Source organism: Anneissia japonica, unplaced genomic scaffold (assembly GCF_011630105.1).
Source record: "Anneissia japonica isolate Jap-2015-1 unplaced genomic scaffold, ASM1163010v1 scaffold1587_len1432017_cov164, whole genome shotgun sequence".
NCBI classification, from domain to species: Eukaryota; Metazoa; Echinodermata; class Crinoidea; order Comatulida; family Comatulidae; genus Anneissia; species Anneissia japonica.
In genome coordinates, this window is record NW_022713643.1 from 258,370 (window position 1) to 275,173 (window position 16,804).

Genomic DNA, 16,804 nt, shown 5'->3' on the forward strand with positions numbered 1-16,804 from the left:
AATAACTTGTAAATACTGCAGAAAATTTCTAACTGATTATGATCATTTTTTAATTAGACGATTAAATATCCTTTCCAGTTCCAGGGGTGGCCACAATTTTCGGGGGCCTCGTCCCCTGACCACTTTACCACGTAAAATGTAAAAGTAAGAAAATTAACCACTGTTTGCATTGTTATTAATATTAGGCAACAAAAAATGTTTCTTAGCCAGGCTTTCTTTCTTCATAAAGATAGCCACCTACACAAAACAGCCATATCTAAGCCTTGATACCAGGCCCAGTAAACACACAAACACATATAACCAATATTTGTAGTCCACACATCGCTATCAAATTTTCTGTGAAAAATATGCAAGATTTACTAAATGTGGACATGATAATGTCATAACACACCTCATTAGGTCAAACCAGAGATAATAATCCATTAAAGCTTCATAGTGAGAACAAAGGTTAAGATTTGGAGTTCTGCTAGACAGGTGACAGCATGAATTTTGACCGCAGCCCATAACAAAAATAAGCATACAGTATTTATTGGAATAAACGCCCCACTTTGAATAAACGACCACCTTGAATAAACACCCCCTACAGAGCCTTATTTGGAATAAATGCTTGCCTCAATTAAATGCCCTTGGGCGTTTATTTTTCCCTCAAATGAACGCTCCCTAAATGATTGTTAAAAACACATTCTATAATATTCTACTCCATAAACTCCAATCAAATTAAATTTTGTCTAACCTGGCTGGGATCAATTTTAGTCTTTATGATCACAAAATAACACAATTTAATGGTAATTATGTGTTGTACAATTCCACATTTAAGGGGCGTTTATTTGAGAATATGCATCCCTCAAATAAACACCTGCCTTGCACAAACGCTCACCAAAAACCCTTCTCAACAGGGTGTTTAATCGAATGAATATAATAATGGCCTTCAGAAGTTTATTCCTACCTAGTGTAATTAGGTCATATAATGAGGAATTTGTTAGGTAAGTCTTGTCTGTAAGAAATGTTACCGACTTTTGTATTAACTTTACTTATGAAATTGTTTGTGGTATGTTTTTATACAACACCTATATATTCTATTAATTTGATTGCTTAAAAACAAGTCACGTGAGATTGATTTAAAAGGAATATCCCACTGTTATTTGAGTACTAGTCTAGATCGTTGAATAGTACGTTTTCATCTCCAAGACAACAAAAATCTCAAATGCAATGCGACATGAGCGAAAGAAAAATTAGCCTAGCGTAGTTACAACCTGCGTGTCATGTGAACAAGGAGTCGATCATTTAGTAGCCCTTGCTCCGCCGATAAAATGGCAGGTCCACATGGGTCATATTTTTGAGCAAAGAAGATTTTAAGGAAATACTGAATGAAAGTGTTACTAAATCAAAAAAAAAGGGGGCAATAAAATATGCATTAACTCACCAAGACCCTGTGTGAGTAAAGAAGATATGACGAAGATTTTGCTTTCGTTAAATATAGCAGCCTAGGCCTACATTCGAAGGCCGACATACAGGACAAGTTATTTATTGATACATGGAGAGAGATACAGAGGTGTTGTACAAAACAAATAATGAATGTTTCTCATTCGTACAATGGGGTAGAATAATGAATGTTTCTCATTCGTACAATGGGGTAGAATATTTCATTGGAATGGATGTTCTATTTAACTTGGCTACGCCTCGAACATCCAATCTTTAACCTCATGAAATATTCTACCCCACTGCACTCATTAACATTCATTATTTGTATAATATTACCAAGGAAATCATTTCATGTGCTTGATATGACGAATAAAGATGAATCTGAATCTGAACCTTGGGAACATACTGTACATCTATCCCTCAAATTCTACCATCAAAAATTATCATATATTTTGTCACATACGTACAGTAGGCCACTGCAAGTACGTGCCATAATTCACAGACTACCAACTATTTCCTGGTCATAACTGACCACAACTCCTAATTGGGGCCGTTCAGTCCAATTCAAACAGGATATTGGTGTTTGTGGACGGGAATTTTGTAGATCCCTGTGTCCGTTTTATGCAGTCTCTTAAGGATGGGCACGCTTCCTCATCCACATTGATAATAAACATAATAGTGTGATGCCACAAAAAATGAGATACCATAATTAAAATTCTAAAAAGAAACATTTCACACTAAGTCAAAATCGTGTAGCAATGTGTACTGTGGGTCAATGTCATGATGTAAAGGTCAATGTTAAGTGTAGTAGACAGCAGTATAGTAAAAAAATCCTGCTATGAGATTGAAAAAAGTTCAAGGTATTTGAGGTCAATAATTTTTGGAAGAAAATTATTGCGATTATGTCAAATTTCTATAACACTGAAATCAATTTCAAGCCTATTATCTTGGGATGTCAAAATAAGCTCGCTAATTAGTTGGTATCCAGAGGGGCATTCAGCTATTTACAAGAGGAAAATGCTCTCAGAAAACGACCAGTGGGGCAGTAGATCTCTATTTGCTCTATTCATTGCTGAGTTTGAAAGGAGGCTCTGGTGCAAAAATAAGATATTTGGATCTTTTGCATCTAGGGATTTTTGCATTTGGGTGATTTGTTAGATACATGTCAAAACATTTTCATATTAAGCATTTGGATTTATCAATGAATGAAAATCATGGCTAACGATATTTTGTAGGGATGATTTAAATCCTTGTTTACAAAGCTTAAAGTTACATTTTCTTTGAAAATGACTGAGAATCTTGTGGATCGCTTTAGATTCAACTTGTATACAGAATAGACCGAATCGGCGCTCAGGTCACGTGACTTATAGTGGGTATTAGGGTTTACATAGCCTATCGAGATCACAAATACATTTTCTTTAAAAAACTATTAAATTAAACCAGATTTCTAGCCAAATATAAACAGTCCCTCCCTCATCGATAAAAACAAAAGCGAAATAATCTATTTTTCCGAAAAAAAAAAAAAGACACCGCCCTCCCTAATCATTTTTTTTTTTTTTTTTAAAAGAGTGATAATCTTAATAATTTTTTCTATGTGCCCTTAAGTGAAATGTTTCTGTAAATTTTTAGCTGTAATTTTACAGATAAATGTTTGGGAGGTTCTGGTCTCATGGCTATATAAAAAAAGGAAAAATAATGACATTAACTTTTTTTTAAATTGCATTTACTGAAGTTATTTGCATCACTGATTTTCTTTTTTTTTTTTGTATAATATGATGTATTTTTGATAAATAAAAGTGGTGGTTACACCACAAAAGACAAGAAGAGAGAAAAAAATAAATGTTAAAGGTTAAAGATGCAATTGACTACTGAAGACAATATATGAATGAATGAAAAGTTAAGCCTGGTTGTCTTTTTGTCTAGGACTACCATTCCCTTTTCTCTTCTGCACTGCTCTCTTCTTAACTCTCTCTAGGAATCTCCTCTTGCTCTCTCTTCCATTTCTCTTAAAATTTTACTTTATACTTTACTGTGCATCATGCAAGAAGATTCAAGATTTCTTCTATTCGTCATAATCTTTAAAAGTTCATAACACACATTAAGTTCATTTTACAGAAAATTATTTAAAAAAATTAAAATATAAAAACAGTATTACCATAAATGAATATTACAAAACAAAGGTTACAATTAATAAATACTTAAAATACATACAAATATTACAGTAGTCAAGTATATTGCGTTGGGTCCACGTCTTTGCGTGCATTCTTCGTCGTGTCGCTGTAGCACGCAGTGAGTAACTGGCTTTAAGCAAAGCTTGGCTAGGCCTAGCCTAGGCAACAATCAATTGTTTTTGTAAAAATAAAAAAAATTTTTTTTAAATATTAATTATTGTTCAAATCTCCAAATTGTTTCTCCATTCATAGAAAGAAATATAAATTTATATTTTTGTATATGAATTATCTAGGGAGGTAATTTATTATAACTTCAGCTAACAAATGAAAGGGCATTCACGTCTTCTTCAGAATCTTGGGCCTACAGTCAAGAAGTAATTAGGGACGGGTCTAGTAGCACATCCCTAAGGCTGCTCCTCTCCTCCTGAATAACGAAGTCGTATGGTCGTCAGTCTCTTTTTTTTTCTGGTTAGCCTAGCCTACCATAGGCCTACGTAAAATATACATTAACTTACCCGATAGACATTTTCAGTCATTTTATGTATTTGATCGCTAGACATACTGGAAGTCATTTTGTGTACTTTTTTAAAAGTTAGACCTGTTCAAATTTCATTATAATGAATAAACCGCCTTTGTCTTCGAACGCCTATCCTTTCAGCCTTGAATAGGTTTTCTGAATGCAGAAGATAGCAAATTCCCAGGGCCACCTATTGGCGCATGGATGGGGCGAAAGTGAGCAAAAGAGGGCGCCATTACAATTAATTGTAGTTTCTGTTGTGTTGCGGAACTTGCGAAATGGTATATGAAACCATGTCTAAAAAAAGAGTGAAATCTTTTTGTCTGAAAGTTTAACTCATTAAAATGGCATCGGAGTTGACAGACACAGGGGAATTGTATTCTCCGTTGGTAAGTTCATTTGATTGGGCTTGAGTAGTCCCCATAGATTCAAGGGCTAGCTAGAGCCTAGGCCTAGGCTAGGGCAAGCCTGCCCTCTTTTTTGCCTACAACTAGGAATAAGGCCTAGGCCTAAAGTCGATTAAGGCCAAAAGTAAGTACAGTAAGTATAATAGGGCCTAGCTAGGACAGGCCTCAAAGCAGAGCCAACCTTGCTAACCTCATAGGCCTAGGCCTAGAGGCCCTATGCCTAGTCCTAATTTCCTAGGCCTAGTTAGCCCTTTAAAATTGTTTAGGCCTAGGCTATATTATTCTAGTTAGGCCTAAGTTACAGTATACTGTCATTTTATTTATTCTTGTGTATTTATTCTTGTACTCAAATGTATTATTGTATTGTGTTATTTTATAATTAAATTTTAAGTTCATTACCTAATTTTTCCAGTTTTAGTAATTTTAAATTTTGTATTAATTATGTTTAAAATAGTATTAATTGTACAGTATTTAAGTGACTCATTGACATTGTATTGTATTTAATAAGTTGAACGCATACCCATAAGTGCATCCGATCTAAAGGCGTATGTTATTCTTTCCTTACCAGGTGGGTTTGGTGTACATCTTTAATCTTATCGTTGGCACTGGTGCTTTGGCTTTACCAAAGGCCTTTGGAGAAGGTGGATGGGTTATCAGTACTTTAGTAATAGTGATGCTAGCCTTTATGAGGTGAGTTAACATGATATACAGTACTTACTCACAAGCTGCTATCATTAATAACACCTACACTGTAAAATAAAGCCTGTGAGGGGAATATATCCGCAAAAAAATTTGGCCTAGAAATCTTGTCCACACATTTCAGAATATAAGGGCCGATTTCCGTGCAGATTTTCACGATAAATTAGGGTTCAACCTTTTCCCAAATTTCCCGGAGTATGCTTTGGTGGGTTTCTCATGGAAGAATCTGTGTCCAGATTATCAACATTTTTTTTTGATAAAAAACTGTTTTATGCCCATATATAGTCATGATGTGATGTCACCATGACCATTACAGGCATGTCACATGTGTTGGTCAATAAAATTTAAGTCTGTATAGGACTTTATCTAATCAATATTTTCACAGTAATTGGTATGTCACAGTCAACTAACCAGATGCCACAGATCACTTAATTTCACTGTTAATAAACTTTTAATGTCCATTATTAAAAACTTTCTAATTTTCTATTAGTTTTCTGACTGTGACCTTTGTGGTTGAAGTAATGGCAGCGTCCAATGCCTTGATTCGATACCGAAGGAAAGAGAAAAAGAAAGAGGTAAGTTTTCATTGTATTGGCCAATTCTTATGTTAATTAATAATGTTGAACCCAATATGCTATACTACAGGAAACAACTTAAGGTATTTTGTACAAATTTACTTCCTTAATTCTTAAGTGTTAAAACATAACAAATATAAAGCCTACGAAAATTTTTCACATTAAAAATAATCATAATGTGCTGTATACAGCTTCATCATAGTCTTTAGAATGTTTAGGATGATGAAGAATAATAATAACATGTAAAGAATATTATCTAACTGTATAATCAAATTATCAAATATATGTACAAAATATTATACTTTTTTCTTGTATTCATGTTGGAATAATTGATAATAAAGAGTCTTTGCAAGCTTACGTAAACGATGACGAATACGGTTACGTTATCAAATTTTTAGACAACCCTTTGCCTACAGTAGCATATCTGACACAATGTAGGCGATTCATGCCCTTTGCATGAATCATGGATCATAATCAGCTTGTACAGAATTTTCTCAATGATGTTTTTTTTAGGCACGAATGACTATAATGTTAATGACCTATTCATTTTCGTAAGGTTGCGTAACCTCTCAATTGTCATATCGTTCTTATGTACCGGCAAATCGTAGCTATTTCTCAAATGAAACTTGTGGACAGACATGTACCTATTTTCCTCTGCTTTCATTTTTTGTTTTTTGTTTTTTTTTTTATAAAATAATACAGAAAATAACTAACAAATAATCATTATTATTATTATTGTTTGCATTTATTAGCTTGAAGACTCTACTTCCAATTCAAGCGACGATGTGGAGGATTTGATGCGAGATTCAGATAACGAGGCCAAGCAGAGACTATTAAAGGACCAGGACACATTAGTCAAGTATTCCAATGTTAACGCTGGACGTGAGTCCCTTTAACTTTCATATAATTATTAACATGTTGAGTCATGTCGGGCAGTGGTATGGCTATGAGGTTCCAATGGAGAGTCAGGCTCGAGAATGAGGCTGGTCAATAGACACATTTCGCTAGGTTGGTCATGTGACGCAAAGAGGGTATCAATTGTAAACAGGCAGCACGAGACTGACGCTCGGTAATAGGAAAACGCCTAGCTTCTTTGGAGTGCTGTAAACAAACCTCATGGAATGTGTCTAATTGTTTTCTTAGGCTGTGTGCTTTATGCTGTCTCTCTCCACCTAGGTTTAAGCAACGAAATTGCATTTTCATAATGTGAGAAAGTTAGTCTCATAATGTGTTTACACATTAGGAGAGCAAGCACTGATTCTTGGGGTCTTTAAGCCCTATTCAGACTGTAACATGCCTAAATATGGTCATGATGACATCACATCATGACTATATATGGGTATGCAACAGTTTGTGGTCAAAGAAAACTTTATAATCTGGACAAGGATTAACAATGGCTATAAGAACTAATTTGTATTACATAGCTATGTATTCCTGTAGGTCTGTTCGAAATTTTCATAGTGATGGTTATGCACTAAAAGGCCAAAAATAAAATTTATATATATTTATTTGGGAAATCATAATCAGTAGGCATTCATCATCAGCAGGCAGCAAGTTTGGGAAACATGTTATGAAATAAATCTCCTCAAAGCCTTATATTAATGGCACTTAGTTACCAAGCCTTACCGCTATGCTGTATGAAACACTATAAACACCAATTATGTGAACATTGTTTTTATTTCCCTTTCAGGTATATGCCGATCTCATACAGATTTCTTTGAAATCACAGAGCGAGTTGAAATGGGTCAAATGGTGTCACTCTTCTTCAATAAAGGTGTGTATTCCACAAAGATACTCTTGGGATACTGATAATTTATTATTAATGGTTAAACTTCAATTTTATGTTTTAACAAGAACTTTCCTGCATTCCATATATTTTGTGTTTGCAAGTTTGTTCTATTTATTATTTTTAGCAATATGGAAAATTCTGAATAATATTTTAAATTTTTTTTTTGTATTTCAGTTGGTAAAGTTGTATTTTACATTTGCCTGGTGGTGTATTTGTATGGCGATCTGGCCATCTACGCCGTTGCCGTACCAAAATCACTGATGAATGTTACCTGGTGAGGATTTGATGTTAGGAATAGATATGTTAAAAAGGGATCAGCTCCTTTCACTCTTCCAGAAAAATAATTCACCAAGACTGGGATGTTTATTCGAATAAATACATCATTATTATTTTTCAGGCATTTTGTTTTATTAATTTGGGGTTTAATTATCTTTCAGTAACATCAATGGTGATGATGATAAGGCGGAATGCTGGAAGGGGCATACCATCAGTAAAATCAATGTTTATAGAATATATCTTGTAAGTAGGCCTATGTATATTCTTATGTTTTCTAATGTAATGTAGTTAGATTTATATAGCGCTTTATACTGAAATGGTCTCAAAGCACTCAAGCTGTGGACTAGCTCGCACAGTAACTTGCTTCTTCCTAAGGGTCTCTTCATTTCTGAGCTGCCCAGTAAGCCAGTACCCACCAGCTACACTTGTCCATCTACAACAGGGGCTGAGTGGACCAGTACATCGGGGTAACCCCCCCCCCCTTCATCTCAAAAGATGTACTGTGTTCTTTAAAGTGCACATGAGCCAAATTGTGTACACGAGACCTGCCTATGATTTATAGTCACCCTTGCCATGGATCGTGGTGCTTGGAGAAATCTTATGGTCGCATGTTCTACAGACGAATGAATGATGATGATCCGAGAACCATAGGCGAGAATGCCATTCAATCCAGCTCTGATATTATGGCTGTAAGTTGCAGTGCCCCTGCCTTAACTGCTCAGCTATCCAATTTGCCATGTACTGTATTTAAAATTGTTATAGCGCATAATGCCAAAATCTATATAAAACCCAATATCACAAGTTAATGTTTTTGGAAAATGAAAGTGTTTTTTTTCAGTTACGAATACTGCACTGATACTTCCATTTCAATAGCTCTTGATACATTGTAGAAAATAGACAGGGAAAGAAATTAGCATAAAACTATATAAAGCTAATTAAATATGAAATATATTTGTTTAAGTGTTGACCTAAACCACAAACTATCTCATGAATATTCATCTTTACAACAATGGACCATCCTCTCAGAACATATGAAAAGCTGACCTCATCATGACACCCCCATTTTGAATGTTTCTACCCATACATTTTAACAGGCATAATATTTGCTATCTACTTATATCTTTCAGACACTGTTTACACTCATTCTAGGGCCGTTTGTGTTCTTCAACGTGCAAAAAACAAAATACTTACAGTATTTTACAACTGTTATGCGCTGGTTTGGTAAGCTCCCATTTTGAACTCGCTTCGATATTTAATATGCAAATTCAAATTTGTCTATTGTCAATTTACACACGAGTCAAACTTCATCCATCTGCTAAGTTAAGATTAACAAGGTCTTGTAATCTCGAAAGCTCTGATGAGGGCAGTGTAAATATACTCTATATTGGCCCTAATGGCTGCCCATACAGAAATGATCTATTGATCAATCAGTAAAAAAGATCAATCTGTCCGCTGCGTATTAGAGCTCCTCATCGGAGCTAAACAATCTTTTAATCAGCCGAGTGTTTCTAGAGCTTCTCATCGGAGCTAATAATAATAATAATTGGCCCTAATTGTCGCCCATACAAAAAAGATCCATTAATCAATCAGACGGGTATTTCTAGAGCTCCTCAATTAACCAAGTGTTTCTAGATCTTCTCGTCGGATCTAATGGCCCTAACAGCTGCCCATACAAAAAGGGAATGAAAAAAAATTATTAATCAATCAGCCGGGTATTCCTAGAGCTCCTCATCGGAGCTAAAACAACATTCACTCTACGTTTGTGGTTGGCTGTTTGAAAGACTCAGCTTCATAATATTCTAATAAATTTTAATGTACTTATGATGCAATTCTTTTCAACCCCATGTTTTAGGCGACAAAACTTTTCACGCTCAATAACAACTTAACATATTAAGCTTCATGATAAAACTTACTTTGTAGGGCAGCAAATACTGCAATTCCATTCTCTGATTTGGAATTTAATCTGAAGCTCAATGAGAACACCAAATCTATGATATTATAACTTAAAAAACCAAATATTATAATAAAAAAATTAACTCATTAACTTGTATCGATCTTTGGCCCACAGCATTCTGTACAATGATCATTGCAGCATTGGTTGCCATCGCAAATGGGAAAGGAGAAGGCCACCCAAGCAAATTCAGTAGCATTACAAACGTTGCGAACCTTTTTGGCGTTTCTATCTACTCGTTCATGTGCCACCACTCACTACCGTCACTCGTCTCACCGATACGGAACAAGACTAAACTCACAAAACTGTTCGCATTTGATTATATTCTTATTCTCTCGTTCTACGTATTCTTATGTATGACTGCGATTTTTTGCTTTGCAACGATTGAAGACCTCTACACGTTGAACTTCTCGGATAATACGGTGATGCCGATTAAATTCTTTCAGTACTTCTTAGGTTTGTTCCCTGTGTTCACACTGAGTGCAAGTTTCCCAATTATAGCCATCACTCTCCGTAATAATCTTCAGACGTTATTCTCGCGGACTGGCCAACCACGTCCCTGGATGATCAATCGCATTGGATTCCCGTTACTGACGATCATACCGCCAATTATTGTTGCATTTGTGACGATGAACGTAGAGTTCCTCGTCAGCTTTACCGGATCTTACGCTGGTGCAACAATTCAATATGTATTTCCATCGCTACTTGTGTACTACTGCAGGAAAAAGACAAATCGATATCTAGGGGAGCAGAATTATCACAAGCATACTTCACCATTTAAAAGCACACTGTGGATCGTATTTGTTAACATATGGACTGTTATCTGTATTGTTTTAGTCACCTATTATCATATTAGTAGAAAACAGTAACAATTTTTGAAGAATCAAACATAGTTTATATTAATTATCATTGTTTATATTGTCACCAGAATAAATGATTATGTTTTAAAAATTAGCCGATAATATATACGGATATTAAAAGCAATGTAACTTAATATTTTTAATACTTCTTTATTTGTCTTTCAACTTGAACTTGAAAATTTGGGCTGGAGACCCACGGCAGCTGCAGCGCAGCGCCACCCAACTTAACTATAACATGTAACGAAAACGTATGGATAAAAACATCTTCAGTATCAATATGAGGGTTATTCAAGAAGCAAAGTGATCAGGTTCCAATTAAAACCTGACGCTGATCGGGTTTCAACCAAGTCTTTAGCACAAACAGGAACAATACCTCTCAGCCAACCACTGACATATAATATGTTACGTTACACGTTTGAGAAATGACAATTCTCGATTAGCTGGTACCGCAGCATAATAATGATGTTTAAAAAATATGCCAAGTACCGACAAACATTAAAATGGGCCTACTGTAGGCATGTCTAGTCTAGAAGTTCTTGCAATAAATTATATCAAACCTAGTGTTGTATCTTATATTATATTTTCTGTTATATTAAGTGAAGATTTATATAGCATGGTGGTATTTGTACCGCCTTGCATGCCTAGATACACTTGGAGACTTTCATTTCTTTTCCCATTACAAAATGCTATTTCTGCTAATTTGTAAATGTGGCCACATCAAATAAATATTGAAATGATGCACAGGCAATAATGCAAGCATGTAGCAACAGGCATTAATTGCTTAGGAACAATCAAATTAATTAAGAAAGCAGGAATTATATAAGAATAAGATAACAAAGATGTCACGATTGACATATTATAGTAAAGAATAACAGCTGTAGATAAAGAATGACACAGTAGTTCATTTTTTCTTATGTTCCCAATATTTTATTGGTTTAAAATCAACTAAAATTTAGATTGTCCAGGACCCACAATGTAGCCAAATATTAGTGGTCCTAATAAGGAAATCCATGATGATAGAAATAATACACCTAATACTTGTTCCAGCATAACATTAATCTACCTGAAAATTTTTTATTTTTTATAATGCAATTGAAACATAGACACATATTATATTATTTGTTTTATACTTTGGTAGGCATTTTGTACAGGGACGTGTTCCCCGTGCCTACTTTATGTGGACAAAGATAAAATTATAAAAATGTATGTATAAAGAGTGTATTTGTTGTTATGGTGGTTAAAATTTTTAGTTCTGAAGCCTCTTTTCCACTCTGCGAATTTATTCACACAAATCAAAAGCGTCAAGTATCATTTTGCTTTCCGAGCTCCGATTGGTTGCGCATTTTTTCGCCTTGAAACGTAGATAGAAAATATGAATACGCATGAACTGGCAGCTGTCTAATGGAAAATAGGCTTTATGTACTAACATCTCAAAAAATCAGTGTATGCCCGAAACTAAAGCTTTCTAATTTCAGAGGGAGCAGCTTACCCCAGCTGGCTAAACTGGTGGTCAAATGAAATGGCCACTGCCTTGCAGCTGAATCTTGGAGGGTATGGAACATTACCAGGAGAGATAGTCCAGTCAATTTGCTAGTTTTTTGTCGTAGTTTAACTGGACTAAAGTGTTGCTGCCTTGCAGACTGGATTGCGATAACTTGATTTATAGACCTCAAATACTATACATCATTTAAAAAATCATTTATTTTACATATATTCATATGTACTTTTCAGTTGATACACAGATATTCTATTTACATTTTGTACAATGCTTAATGTCCAAATTTGACCTTTCACCTCTTATCAGATAGTGCACTTCTCGGTGTGGTCAAACTTTTCTGTAGTGGTTTTTGAGGTGGTGAACTGTGTACTCTGCCGTGGCGTAATAAAAACTCGCTGCCGCGTCGATTCCTCTCATCATCTGGAACTGGAGTCTCATGTACTCTCCAGAAGTTCTCGACTTTCCTCCGGATATCTTCATTCTCATCACGAAGTTCTTTCTGCCATACACGTAGCTCTTGCACTTCTTCTTGCCTGCGAACCTGTGGCAGGAATTAAAACAACAATTTAACAGATTGTAAACATTAATCATGGCATTACATCCAAGCAGATGGTACGGTGGTTGTTATTGGTCAATTGTTAAGTTTGATAGACACTCCAGAAAGATCCAATAAATTATGTCTGGTTCTACCAGAGATCCAAGGATTATACCTTAAGTTCTAATAACATACCAGATATCCTCTCCAGAAAGACTGAATGACGATGGCAGCTTCCTCTTCTGTCCATATCAAAGACAATGGCAGGGCTGGTCTTGGGCTGTCAATTAAACACAATACATATAATACATTATAATTCACACTATATTACTGTATTTTTATATTTAAATTTACTTATAATTACTTACGTTCCTATAATCAAGCACTGTTATCAATATTTATCTACTTGTTTATACTGTGTTTGCTGTCCATACGTACTCAAGTAAACCAAATTTGAATATTGATAAAATTAATAAATGCATTATATAATATTCATATACTTGTATTATATTTTCTTTATTTTTTTACAATGTATTATAATTATTATTATTATTGCTTACCATTCTGCTAAGATTTTATGAACAAAGGGGATATCATCAAGGTTATCATTTTCACGCCCAAATTTGTACGGATTATGCCTAAAAAGGAATAAAAAGTTATTTAAAGTATTCATATTGTAATCAAATGCAGTCACAGGTTTCACTCAGCAAATTTGTATTTACTGTACAGTTTCAGAGAAATTTTAGGGGAGACTTTTTCAAACATTGTTTAGCGAACCCGCCGCCTGACAATAATGATGATTTCAAATAAATATAAAATTTTATTTTTGGCTAATTAGACTACTAACGGCCACAAAAATATGGCAATTTCGAAAAAAATTAAAGTTTTTCTTTATTTTTATTAAGCCTGCTGCTGCCTTCAAATCTCCAAAAATAAGATACAGTATGTATATTTCTTCCTAATTACATAGATTTAAAGCATTTAACCATCACATTACTACTGTTTGCATTCACGAATAAAATTCTATTTTTATTTTCTCCTTTATCTAGATGTTTTTGGCAAAATTATTTGCTAAATAAGAAAACTAATTTTTTTTTCTTGCCCTCCACTGACGATCGTTAAAAAAATAAGTTTGTGAAACAAGGTATTAAAAATGTCTTGTTTCTTTGGTAGTAATAACAATGATGATGATAATGATAAATTATTATTAATAATAATATCATAATAATAACAATAATAATATACAGGAATAATGTTAGAAAATGATATCACTCATAAAAATGATTAATGATAAAAGTAAAATGAAAATCAAAAATATTACTAACTTCCAAAGGTATTCTGTCAAGAAATCGCATCCATTAAATCGAAATCGTTTTCGCTACAAAAATAGAATAACACCTTGTTATAACAATCTGTTATGTGGTATGTACTGTACTGCAAATCTTTAATTATGTATGAAGAAACCTTACACAAAACACTACACATTTCTAAATTTACCTCAAAACATCTTTCCTTTTTAGCTTGTTTCAGCATTTCTAGCATTCCTTGCAACAACACAGGAAATATATATCCTTCCAGATATTCTCTTGGAGTACCTGTAAATATATATGAACTCATAAATATAGTAAGTACAGCCTAACATTTAAATATGCACTGTCCTTAGTGGTCCGTTTATGTAGGCAGTGGTACACCTGCCAACTCTCACGCATGAGCGTCCACTTTTTACATCTCACGGCTAAGCTTTATAATCTCGTGCATTATAAAATCTTATAAAAGATAGAATGCGTAGGCCGATTAAACCCTAAAATTCATAAAAATTAAGTGAATTCATCATTAAAATGTGAATACAGGCCACATAAATTTCTATACCGACCGATGACTATAATCAGTAGCGGTTCCACCGCTACAATTTAAAAAAAATAACATAGAGTTCGCTTTATTTCGCGATTTTACATAGAGGGCGCTATATAAAAATTTTATTTATTTTTTGTCTCACACATCAGACACCAACAAAGTTAGGGTATACGGTGGTTTTTGGTACACTGCAGTCTTATTTTGTAATTTTGATTGGATGTTTGCATTCATGCAATAACAACATTCCATTAATATTAGGAATTCGTTTCAGACTGGTGTAATAATAGCCAGCCTTTTTAGTAAGTGATTCAATTTTGTAATTACTTGAGATTTTAAACAGAAAATTCATAAATAAAATGTAAACTCATGCCATGTCAATAACAGGGAGCCAAAGTGAATGAATCAATGATTTATCATTTCAAAGTTCTCAAAATACTTTACATGTTTCTTTAGGTGGTAGCGGTGGTGGTGGTGGAGATGGCATTTTGGGGGGTTTTTCCAGTTCTGTATGCCCTACAAATGCAGGGTGAGATTTTGCAGGATCAAACTCGGCCACAACTTCTGAATCGACTGCAACTCGCTCCGCCATTCGCCCATACAAGACTGGTGTATGACACGAAGGGTCAAAGTCAATGATCTCTGTGGTGACAGATTCTGCATCATCATCGACTTCAAATGGAGGCCTCATTGCTGCAAACTCTGAAACATAAAGTAGCATTATGGACAACATTAAAAATGTAATAATTTACAATAGCTGAATTAATATTACAAATTTCATATATCAAACCAACAAAGAATTTAAAAGAAAAATAATTAAAATTACTGTGCAGCAAAAGTGATGATGCTGATGGCTCACTCACACAGGTTAACACTGATGATACAGCGAGTCCAACTGACAAAAGTATGTATACATACGTACGGGTACACTCAGGGAAGTGGGAGAGCCTAATAACAAGTCTAAGCCTAGCTACAGGATAGCCTAGGCCTAGCATAGGCCAGTGGCTCCAGCTTGCTCACTCTAGAAATGCAGGGAGGTGCTCCCGGACGCCGGTGGAGGTGCTGTTGTAAATAAACCAGGTAGGCCTACGGCGGGCCTAGCCTGGTAAAAAGAAACTTTTGAATATAATGTGCATATCATTTTAATAAACAGAATATATATATACCTTTGCATATTTCCTCCCACAAGTTTTGCTCTTGTCTTTTCCCGACAACTGCAGACATAATTAATTACAAAACAAAAGACTTCGGCTAAATTACTAAGTCCTGTTGCTAAGACGTTGTTGATGGTGTCGTCGCTCCGCCGCCGTCGATTACTTGGTCGACAGAGGGCGCTAACTTGTGTTCATTATTTTTACCTGTACCTCATCACGTATCGTGGAAAAACTTAGGCGACTAGTCAATACCACTGTATATTGATTGTTTATGTATTCTGAAATATTTAAAAAAGTTTAACTTAAACAAGGAGGTATAAAAATAAGAAATGACAAAACAAATTCGTTCGTTCTTCGTTCGTTCAGTCTATCAGTCGGTCAGTCTGTCGTTCGTGCGTGTGTTTGCTTAATGAAAGAAATGGATTTTAAAGGAATGCTGGATCAATTAAAAAATAAAATGTAATACTAAACGAAATGAAAAGAATGAATGAATGAATAAATAAATGACTAAACAAATGAATGAATGAATTAATTAATTAATGAACAAACGATCGAACGTACGAATGAAGAAATAAAAATTTACTTAATTAATAAATTAATTAACGGATAAAATACAACAAATAAACTGAGATTAAGATAATTTATCAATTATGTTCGTTCATTATAATTTGTTCATTCTTTCATCCGTTTATTCGTTTATATGTTCATTTGGTCATTCTTATTCATTCATTCATTCATTCATTATCCTTTTCCTTTCTTTTCTGATTTAATTGCATTTTATTCCATTCTATTTCATTTTAATACAGTTCAGTGTCCATTATAGGGCAAAAGAGATTCCTTTTCCCATCCCAGTAGGCCTCTGCCTATACCTAGTATAATATATATTACTGTACTAGTAGTAGTAGTATTAATTAGTTGCGTTGTCTGCGTTTTATTTAGCATGTCCGGCATGATAGTAGGCCTACAGTATTGTTCTTTAATAGAATAGCAGCAACTAATGGTGTTAGGCATTTAAAAAAAATGATTCTTTTACAACTGTTTCTTTCGAATAATAAATCCAATAGTGTAATAAGCATACTTGGCTTTGTACCATAGAAAT

The 16,804-nt window shown here is 34.4% G+C and overlaps 3 protein-coding genes across 5 annotated transcripts in view; 1 reads left to right on the plus strand and 2 right to left on the minus strand.

The window, feature by feature from the left end:
- LOC117108686 (brain-specific angiogenesis inhibitor 1-associated protein 2-like) overlaps window positions 1-4,282 on the minus strand; it is a 57,572-nt gene extending 53,290 nt beyond the window's left edge. For 2 of the 3 annotated variants that reach the window (XM_033250793.1, XM_033250792.1), the window contains exon 1: window positions 4,109-4,282. In XM_033250793.1, the coding sequence (XP_033106684.1) occupies window positions 4,109-4,165 (57 nt within the window). In that variant the 5' untranslated portion in view covers window positions 4,166-4,282. The remainder of the gene's footprint in view (window positions 1-4,108) is intronic. The other variant, XM_033250794.1, reaches the window with a different exon arrangement.
- Window positions 4,283-4,346: 64 nt separating this feature from the next.
- Window positions 4,347-11,863, plus strand: LOC117108687 (transmembrane protein 104-like). Its single transcript, XM_033250796.1, has 9 exons — window positions 4,347-4,499; window positions 5,086-5,207; window positions 5,707-5,791; window positions 6,544-6,673; window positions 7,482-7,565; window positions 7,755-7,854; window positions 8,018-8,099; window positions 8,984-9,077; window positions 9,925-11,863. Exons 1-9 carry the CDS (start codon window positions 4,455-4,457, stop codon window positions 10,674-10,676), a joined length of 1,494 nt encoding a protein of 497 aa, XP_033106687.1. The 5' UTR covers window positions 4,347-4,454; the 3' UTR covers window positions 10,677-11,863.
- Window positions 11,572-15,854, minus strand: LOC117108688 (IQ domain-containing protein K-like). Its single transcript, XM_033250797.1, has 7 exons — window positions 15,718-15,854; window positions 14,996-15,253; window positions 14,198-14,295; window positions 14,026-14,078; window positions 13,261-13,338; window positions 12,896-12,980; window positions 11,572-12,706 (listed from the first exon to the last, which is right to left on the minus strand). The coding sequence occupies exons 1-7, from the start codon at window positions 15,773-15,775 to the stop codon at window positions 12,458-12,460; spliced, it is 879 nt and encodes a 292-aa protein (XP_033106688.1). The 5' UTR covers window positions 15,776-15,854; the 3' UTR covers window positions 11,572-12,457.
- Window positions 15,855-16,804: the final 950 nt, after the last annotated feature.

Excerpts from the sequence above, each read along its gene's own strand:
- LOC117108687 (XM_033250796.1), top strand. The coding sequence starts at position 4,455 with ATGGCATCGGAGTTGACAGACACAGGGGAATTGTATTCTCCGTTG. Across the intron at positions 4,500-5,085 it reads GGGAATTGTATTCTCCGTTG|GTGGGTTTGGTGTACATCTT; the intron begins GTAAGTTCATTT and ends TTTCCTTACCAG. Across the intron at positions 5,792-6,543 it reads GGAAAGAGAAAAAGAAAGAG|CTTGAAGACTCTACTTCCAA; the intron begins GTAAGTTTTCAT and ends TGCATTTATTAG.
- LOC117108688 (XM_033250797.1), bottom strand. The coding sequence starts at position 15,775 with ATGTCTGCAGTTGTCGGGAAAAGACAAGAGCAAAACTTGTGGGAGGAA. Across the intron at positions 13,339-14,025 it reads TTGACAGAATACCTTTGGAA|GCATAATCCGTACAAATTTG; the intron begins GTTAGTAATATT and ends ATTCCTTTTTAG. Across the intron at positions 12,707-12,895 it reads CTTTCTGGAGAGGATATCTG|GTTCGCAGGCAAGAAGAAGT; the intron begins GTATGTTATTAG and ends TTCCTGCCACAG.